The sequence below is a fragment of the Danio rerio genome, chromosome 7 (genome assembly GCF_049306965.1).
Source record: "Danio rerio strain Tuebingen ecotype United States chromosome 7, GRCz12tu, whole genome shotgun sequence".
NCBI lineage: Eukaryota > Metazoa > Chordata > Actinopteri > Cypriniformes > Danionidae > Danio > Danio rerio.
The window spans coordinates 6,457,501-6,467,500 of record NC_133182.1 but is presented as its reverse complement, the minus strand read 5'-3'; the positions used below and the strand labels follow the sequence as shown (position 1 = coordinate 6,467,500).

At 36.4% G+C, this 10,000-nt stretch overlaps 1 protein-coding gene across 4 annotated transcripts in view; it reads left to right on the top strand.

Moving 5' to 3' along the window:
- The window catches only part of capn1 (calpain 1), a 71,478-nt gene that overhangs the window by 36,490 nt on the left and 24,988 nt on the right, over window positions 1–10,000 (top strand). For all 4 annotated transcript variants that reach the window (XR_012382364.1, XR_012382366.1, XR_012382365.1 and 1 more), the window contains 3 exon segments: window positions 6,822–6,955; window positions 7,342–7,510; window positions 9,948–10,000. The exon segment at window positions 9,948–10,000 is cut by the window's right edge and continues 31 nt beyond it. Coding sequence is in view for 1 of the 4 variants with exons in the window: in NM_213459.1 (NP_998624.1) it covers window positions 6,822–6,955; window positions 7,342–7,510; window positions 9,948–10,000 (356 nt within the window). In the remaining 3 variants the exon portion in view is untranslated.

The window sequence follows — 10,000 nt, the reverse complement described above, 5'->3', positions numbered from 1 at the left end:
TTCAAATGTCACTTTAAGTGTCTTGAAGAATATCTAGTCAAATATTATTTACGGTCATCAGGGCAAAGATAAAATAAATCAGTTATTAGAAATGATTTATTAAAACTATTATGATCAGAAATGTGTTAAAAAATCCTCTCTCCGTTGAACAGAAATTATAATGGAAAAATGAACAGAATATATGTGTTTTTCACACAAAACACTGGCATTTTTGGACAGCATTCTTAGCTATAAAGATATTCTTAGCTTAGATATAAATAATAAACAAGATTTGTCTTTATATTTTATATAATAAACATTTATATTATATAAACATGTCATATCATGTACATAATAAACGTTTATATCGTGTCTATTATTTTTTATTATTTATTATTTTTAGCTGCATTCTAAAATCACAAATTGTTTGTACAAAAATCTATGAAAATTAAGAAAAGTTAAGATGCCTCCTAAAATGTCTTGGTTTCTTAATTTAAAATAGAATGTTGGAATGTTTGTTTTATTATATAAAAGGTTGGTCACACTTTATTTTGATGGTTCATTTGTTGAATTTAAGTTACAATGCAACTAATTTTCATTAGATTATCAGTAGACTGTTAGGTTAGGGTTAGTATAAGTTGACGTAATTGCGAAGTTTCTTATAGTCAGTTTAATGTCTGCTGAAGGAGCAGTATCAGCAGATATTAAGCAGACAGTCTAGAAATACTCAAATGGACCTTCAAAATAAAGTGTTAAAAGCTCTGATAAAACTTTTGTTCCATATTTTAAACCTTTTTTTTTAGTTTGTTTTAGAAAGTGACAATTAAATAACACGTTTTCATTTGCTGTGTGACTAAATATGAGGAATATTCCTCAACATGATGACTTCTTAACTCTTCCCTAGTTAAAATGTTGGTTATTCAGTCATTTATTAATTTAGTTTCCTTTGGTTTAGTCCCTTTATTAATCAGGGGAAGCCACCGCGGAATGAACTGCCAACTATTCCTGCATGTTTTACACAGCAGATACACTTTTAGCACACTTGCACACCCATGCACACTTGCATTCACACACACACATACACACACACACACACACACACACACACACACACACACACACACACACACACACACACACACACACATACACACACACACACACACACACACACACACACACACACACGCACACACACTGTGACCAATTTAGTTCATCCAATTCACTTATAGTGCTTGTGTTCCTCTGGAGCAACCGAAGGAAACCCACACCAACACGGGGAGAACATGCAAACTCCACACAGAAACGCCAACTGACCCAGCTGGGACTCAAACCAGTGACCTTCTTGCTGTGAGGCAACAGTTCTAACCACTGTGCCACCCAATGTTGTTTATGTGTAGACAAAATTAATATACACAGTGATTTTATGACACAAAAAAAGCTCTTATGGCTCGTTTCCACTGACTGGTACAGTCCGGTACGGTTCAGGTCGCTACGGGTCACCTTTTCCAGGCTTGCGTTTCCACTACCAAGGGTACCCTTTTGGTGGGTGTGTTGTATGATAGAAAGCTTCAGTCGCATCATTCTGGCTCAAATGTCTACAGTAAAGCTGTACGGGTCGCTCACATATCATATGAGAAGCACTTCTCACAAAACAGACGCTTTATACACAAATACTGGTGTATAAATGTTCATTACTAACTTTTCTATAAACAGGATTTGATTATAAGTGCAGATCAATGACAGTGCGAAATAGCCTACTGTAACGTCCGTAATTATATAAAATAAATAAATAAATGAACATATATGAACACATACAGCCCCTTACAGTCTCTGATATTTTACCAACTACAGAAAAACTGCACAAAGCATACATTTAGTCCTTATTTAGGTTCAAAAAGACCACCTCTTCTCAGAGAAAAGCTTTTATCCGTGTCTGTAATCTTTAGCAGCACGTGTAGCCTCTGTTAGAGAGCAATTCCATCATTCCCAGTTCATATTAGTCCAAAAGGTGATGATAATAGTTGAACAAGGCAGTTTGTTCACGTTTGCTGAAGAAATAATCTGCTCCTTTTTTCCGGCTTCTCCTATTTCTCTGTTTCTCCGCTGCTCATTCTCGTGTTTGTCAGTGTCTAACAGGATCGGGTTTCAAAAGCACGTCAATAATCAAGCGCACGTTATTATCATCAGCTCAAGAAGTTTGTTATTTCAGATATAGACGCGAGAAAGTGAAAACGCGAGAAAGCGAAAACGATCGCGCTTCAGACTGGCTAGTAAAAAACTACGAGGCACAGGGTAGATTCTGCTCTACTCCATGGCTTTGTGGCTGTTTATCAAGATGACGACAAGGTTTGTTTGAGCCCGGGTCGACCATGGCTTGTTATTATATGTGTATATAATTCCGCTGTAATCTCTCGGCTGTGTAAACATGGCAGGATTTTTGTTTTTATTCCGGCTAGTGCAAGGTAGAAAGCTAAACCGATCGCGCTTAAGACTGGCTCGTAAAAAACTACAGAGCAAAGGGTAAATCTGCTCTTCTTTTTGGCTTTGTGGCTGTTCATCAAGACGACGACAAGGTTTGTTTGAGCCCGGGTTGACCATGGCTTGTTATAATTTGTATATGTAATTCCCCTGTAATCTCTCGGCTGTGTGTTTTGCAGGTTTTTTTTTTCATTCTGGCTTGTCGCGCAAGCGAATGACGTATCTTTGTAAACCAATAGCATTCAGCTGCACGACTAGCTCCGCCTTTGGTACCCTTTCTCATGTTTGGTACCCTTTAGAAAGGGTGCGAAAACAGTGGTACAGTACGGTTCGGTCCGCCTTTTGACAGTGGAAACGGCCATAAAAGCACATCAAACTGAACTGTACTCTACCACTTAGTGCAAACGGGCCATAAATAACACCACATACATAATATAACCCACATGTTTACTATTAACAAATAATAAATCTATAAACCATTTTTTGCTTTTAAGTAATCACACATTCTGAAAATAAACTCTGATTATACATGCAGCATTATTGACGACTTAATTTCTAAAAATCATCATAAGATTTCTTTGAATGGCTCTTTACAAACGCACACATTTAAACTAAGACTGTGTGTGTGTGTGTGTGTGTGAGTGTGTGTGTGTGTGTGTGTGTGTGTGTGTGTGTGTGTGTGTGTGTGTGTGTGTGTGTGTGTGTGTGTGTGTGTGTGTGTGCATCAGTATTTATGACCGATAATTTGAATAGACATCAACAATTACTGCGTTTCATTCATGAATGATTAACGAGAGTTCACTAAAGAGTCACACTGCCGCCATTCATAGAGTATATGACTGCTGGAGGACTGCTTTCAACATTTCACTCACATACTGCTGAGAGATTTCACAAATAACTACAAAAAATATTATTAAATCTAAAAGAAACTGGCCTTATTAAAGCTTTACAAGTTATAATTATGCTATAATGTTTTCATGCAAGTGTTCATCTCTATTACTTCCTGGAAAACAGCAGAAGCTATTTAGCAGCTAATGCAAGAAAACATAGTTAATGATCTGCATCATATGTGGAGCCAGCCATTTCAGTATTATCTGTGCAATTCATGTTATTCCTGAAAAAAAACACACACACATCATCAAAGCGAGTTTTGCAGGGAATCATCGGGTATTGTAGAATATTATCTCTCTGGGCTAATGAGTTGTAAATAAGAGTGATCAGTATAATCTTCTAATCAGATTATGAACTGATTACATGCAGCTGTGTGTGTGTGTGTGTGTGTGTGTGTGTGTGTGTCTGTGTGTACTTTTTTTGTGACTTATCAGGACACAAATCTGTATAATGACATGGGTATGACACAGGTATTACAAAAAGGAGGTGAAATATGAGGACATTGGTGACATACTCATTTCTCAAAATGCTTATAAATCCCACAGGATGAGTTTAATCAGTGAGTAAAGCTCCACACAGTCTCCTGTGATGGTTGGGTTTAGGGGTGGGGGCAAAATAATAAACGGTTTGGACAGTATAAAATCCTATGTAATGTCCCCACTTTTCACAAAAACAAACGTGTGTGTGTGTGAGATCGCCACCTGCTGGACAAACACTAATACAAATAAATGCTCTAGAAGGTTCAATAGTATGAAGCTGCAGGCCCGGAGACCCAACCGCACGCTCAGACTTGCTCGCTCAGACAGCTAGACCTACACTTCCAGACATTCACAGTGCCACCTGCTGTTTAAAAGATCGACTAACCTGATTTCAGCTGCTTCTAAATTGTAATTTAAACTATTTTTGTACTATAAAATATAAGGCTATGGTTGAATAGATTGTTATATGAAATATTAAACATACTAGATTTTTGATTTAATGAATTAATTCTGTTGTATTTTTATTAATTGTATTTGTAAATAGATATTGTTCAGTTACTTCAATATTTTCAGACATTGGTTGTTGTTTTCATTATTGAGGATTTATCACTGTTTCGTATTGAGTTGAGGGAATGAATATTATCTTCATATGCAATAAATTTCTTCACATACAATTATAGTACTCTAAGTAATTGTCTCACAACAAACTTTATTTTTGTGTACTTTTTCATGAGCTCCTACAAGTCAAGTTGTAAACAATGCATAGAAAAATGGTGAAAAATAATAATTGGAATAAAAATTATTTTTTACGCAGAAAATAACATCGAATAAAATGCTTTACATTCTTATTGGGGAGATTTTTCATTTCTAGAGCAAATAAACTGGAAATATCTGCAGTCTTTGGCACATTGTATGAGTGTTGGCAGAGACCCACTTTTTAAATGTAATATAAATCTGGGAAAAAATACACACCACTAGCAAATTATTTTTGATTTCACCTAAGAGAGCTCATATTGTAAATTCTATGCAGATTAACTGATATTTTGATCTCCAAAAAACGTGTTTGTCATAATTACAGAACTTATAAATAATTGATAAACTGTTATTGTGTTAATGTTATTGTCTTTCGTAGCACTTTCATATAGATAATACATTAATATGTACAGTAGACCTATACAGCACTAAAATATGTCACAAATAATAATTGCGCTATATATTATAGCCTACATTTTATTTTAACATTTTTACTTTAAAGTTTTGTTTTATTTTGCCAGAAAACATTGTTAGAAAATTGTCCCAGAATGGTACAATAATAGATCAAATAAGAGCAAGCTGTAAATATCATAAAATAATGCTCTTTTGACACTAATTTTGATCAAATCAAACACTGAAATAATTGTTTGTTAGTGTAATATATTACACCACATTGATTTATGCCATAAAACTTGGTAATTTTCAGGAATCGCTTTAATAATCAATAACCTTACTGACGTTTCTAATGTTGCTACTTGCTAGAAAGGGCTGGTCTGAGTGTGCAGTTGGGTCTCCTTACCTGCTGCTTCACCCAACCCAACAGCAGCGGGCACTGTCTGGTCTGGAAGTGCAGGTCTGTGCGCGCTGGTCTGAGCGTGCAGTTGGGTCTCCAGGCCTGCAGCTTCCCCTTACTCAGAAGGTTTGATGCTTGGGTTGCCAGGTTTTCACAATAAAACTAGTCTAATAATACAAAGTAATAGTCAAAGTAAGCCACTTACATTTGTTAAATAGGTTTTACATCACTGTTTGCATTATACATCCATTTTTATAAGCTCTGTATATTATTAATTGTAAACAAAAATGTATTTTCATAAATAAAATCATGCGACTGCCACGTGCCATCCAATTAAAAATCTAAAATATGCGGGCAAATGCAAAACCACTCTGCTGAAAATGAACCCCAAACTTGTGAAATTAATTTAAGCATAATGAGATTTTAAAAATCTAAAATAAACATTCATACAATGATTTTCTTTTCTGCTTAGTCCCTTTATTAAACCGAATCAGTCGCACATTGTAAATACATTACTTATTTTTAGGAACAATCCTGAAAAGTTCTGCTAATCTGTTACCATGGAAACGTAATCAGTCGGGCATTTTAAATACCTTAGTTATTTTTTAGCAACAATCATAGAGAGTTTTGCCCAGGGCCGTTGCTAGAGATTAAGCTCTACTGGGGCGCAGTTCCCCCTCCAAAAAATATTAATAAATATATACACACGCATATATATTCATTCATTTTCCCACGCGAATGCAGGGAGAACATGCAAACTCCACACAGAAACGTCCAGCAGAGGCTCGAACCAGCGACCTTCTTGCTGTGAGACGACAGCACTACCTACTGCGCCACTGCTTCGCTCTTTATATATATATATATATATATATATATATATATATATATATATAAATATACATATACATATAAAATATAGAAAAAAGTCATGAGAGTTTAGAAATCTTTTAATAAGTATTTCAGTGAGTGCTCTATAAAGGGTTAACAACAACATGCACTGCAATAGAAATCTACAAATGCAAATAGATAAAGTGAAAAATAAACACTTAAGTGTATTCTAGACATTATGAAAAGCCAAAAAACTTAAAAATCACCAAATTAACATGTGAATAAGTGTTTTTCCCTTTATTGTCTCGTATTAAAGCAATAATTCACCACTCAATGAGTATTTTCTAAATCTCTTTGAGTTTCTGTTGAACACAAAAGCAGTTATTTTGAAGAATGTGAAACCTGTAACCATTGACTTGCATAGTGTTATTTTTGCTATGGATGTCAGGTTTCCAACACTCTTCGAAATACCTTTGTTCGTGTTGAGCAGAAGAAGGAAACAAACTCATAATGGTTTGAAATGGCTTGAGGGAGAGTAGATGGAGAGTGAAATGTTTATTTATTGTGTGAGCTGTCTCTTTAAGAGTGTGCATGAATCGGTCTCTCTCGGTCTGCAGTTCTGGCAGTTTGGTGAATGGGTGGACGTGGTGATCGACGACCGGCTGCCGACGAAGGATGGCAAACTGTTATTCGTGCACTCGGCGGAGGGTGGAGAGTTCTGGAGTGCTCTGCTGGAGAAGGCCTACGCCAAGTACGACAGTCTCGAATTAAATTCACCCAAAAAAATGTAATGCTGATATTAATTACTCACCCACAGGTCAGGGTGCGCACACAAGTTTGTATTGCCATTTGAATACTAAATGTAGTAGTTCTGACTGGGATCGTTTGACTGATTACACGAGCTGGATTCACTGGTGTGAATCAGATGCGCTAGAAATGCAGCACACTGAGGACATCTGCTGGTTACAAGGGGGTAATGCAAAAGCGCAAAATGAAAATATACATTATCATTCGTCAGTGTGGACACACACAAATATGTTTATCATTACATTTAGAATATTATGTTTAGTGTGAACAGGTCTTAATATTTTCAGTCTCATACATCTAAAACTCATGCACTTAGTCTGTCTTCCTCAGGCTGAACGGCTGTTACGAGGCTCTGTCTGGAGGCAGCACGTGTGAAGGCTTCGAGGATTTCACCGGTGGAGTGACAGAGATGTACGAGTTAAAGAAAGCTCCCGCTGACCTCTTCAGCATTATTGGCCGCGCCATCGAGAGAGGCTCGCTGCTGGGCTGCTCTATTGATGTGAGTGTAGGATTCAGTTGTTGATTTATTTATCTGGGTAAAGTTGTCCAGGCAGTAAAGACTGAATGCTGCATGTTTTGAAGCCTCGGTGCTTTAGTAACTCTGACCTGCATTAGTACATGTGTGTGGTATGCAACACTAAGGTGCTAGAATGTCATTGGCAGTTATTAAGCAATAGGCAACCAATCAGGAGAGACCTTGTAAATTATTATTTTCCTTCGGATTAGTCTCGGTTTCAGGTCGCCACAGTGGAATGAACCACCAACTATTCCAGCATAGGTTTTATGCAGCAGATGCCCTTCCAGCTGCAACCCAGTACTGGGAAACACCTACACACACACATACTACAGCCAATTTAGTTCATCCAATTCATCTATAGCGCTGGTGAGAACCAGCAAACTTCACATGGAAATGCCAACTGGCCTAGCTGAGACTCAGACCAGCGACCTTCTTGCTGTGAGGTGACCGTGCTAACCACTGAGCCCCAGTCAGGGCTCAACAATAAGGACTGTCCGGTGGCCCAGGGCCAGCGTGAGAGACACTTGGGACAGTAGACCGGATCATTACTGGCCCGATTGGGACAGTGCTGCCTTGTCACTAAAATTTAATTCGTCTTTGACTATTTGTCAGTTGCGTGCATTTTAAGTTTGTGCTTTTAAATCTTTAAATGCTACCTTCTCTGTAATGTCGTAAACAACATATTGCTTTCCGATTCGTCTTATCTGATTGATTTGACCATGCTATTTTTTCTTTGCAACCTGGTAACAACCAGTACAGCGTAGAAACAGCAACATGGCGGCAACATCAAATTAAAAGGCTAAACGAAAATGTCTGTCTCTAACGTGTTGGAAGTAGACATTTACGTGGAAACATCATGACAAAATAAAAGTGAAGTGATGTTATGTTATGCAGTTTGCCGTCAGTTTGACAAGTCAGCCACCTTTTGTTAAATAATTTCAAACTGCAATAAAATGCCTCCACATTTTCCATACTGCTCTTTTTGTTTGCATAACACTTATATTTACAATTGTTTTTTAAGTATTGGAATTCTAGATTTACAAACTTTATTTTTGACACATTATTTAAAATATGTGGTAAAAAAAAGAGCTATTAACTTCCCGTTTCCCATTTTGACAGGGCAAGTAAAAATCTAAACCACTTGCCCGATCGGACCAGTAGAAAAAATCCTTAGCGTTGAACCCTGCCAGTGCTGCCCTAGTTTCAGATTCTGATTTAAAATGTTGTACAGCAATGACAAATTGTGGCCACATTTGCACCAATGACTAGTTGTCATGTACAGTATAGAATAGTGCAGTATTTCCCGTTAGCATTTGTTTATCATTCAAGTTTTGATTGTAGATTTGTGCTTTAAACATTTATATTTATTTGAATTTTAATAAGTACATAGAAACATTGTCGTTTTTTGCAGTTTATTTAGTTTAGTTTAAAAGTGTAGTGGCAATTTTCTTTAAGGAGGCTCTCTCAGTGGTCAAGAGGACAAATACTTACCCACAGAGTCTTTTAAAGTTTCATTCTTTGCAAAGAAGCTCACACGATCATACATCAACAACAGCTTCAGCAGAGAGTGAGACGCAGAAACAGAGTGCATTCTCTTTTTATCTAGTTTGTAATACCCACAAGGTCATCAGTGGCGAACAGGATGAATCAGCGACTTCATTTTTGACCATCTACATTTCAGTCTTACCTCCCATCCGAACATGTAGTTTGTAAAATCACCATGTACTTATCCAGATCTTGTCTGGTGATAAACTGATGTTAAAGTGGTCACGTTTGGTCTAACTTAAACAGTACATCCATGGAAGAATAAAAGAACAGACCTTTATAGTGTATATAAATTTCCACCACAAAAGCAAAATATCCATTTTAAGTCTAATAATTATTTCAAAATCGCAGAATAATGACTTAATAGTTTGTGTTTTTATTTTGTGCTTTTGTCATTTTTTGCTGAATTTGTGAACTTTTTTTTTCAGTACTTCACCTTTAGCTGCCAAGACAACGTTTCAAAGATTTTTTTCTATTATTTGAAATAAAGGTGAGATAAAAAATAAAATGTATAATTCAGTTGCAAGTTGACAGAAAAAAAAACGTGACTTTTTGATGCGCATGCTGGAATTTATTTGGTAAATGTGTTTCCACTGTAGTTTGTGCATTTTCATTTATCGCAAAGAAATGTTAAGCGGATTTTCAAAATGTGTGCGCATCTTGGCTTTTACATTAAGAATTTTTTAATGCACATATCAAAAATAAGAATAAAAAGTAGGTGGATGGAAACGTAGCTAGTACTTGACCTGACTGATTACACGAGCTGGATTCACTGGTCAGATGCAGATTTTAATACTGAATATCCTGTTTTTAATGTGGTGAATTTTGTTTTTATTTATTTTTTTTTTTATAATTTTTTTTTTTTTTTTACAAGATCACCAGTAAGTTTGACATGGAGGCGGTGACCTTTAAGAAGCTGGTCAAAGG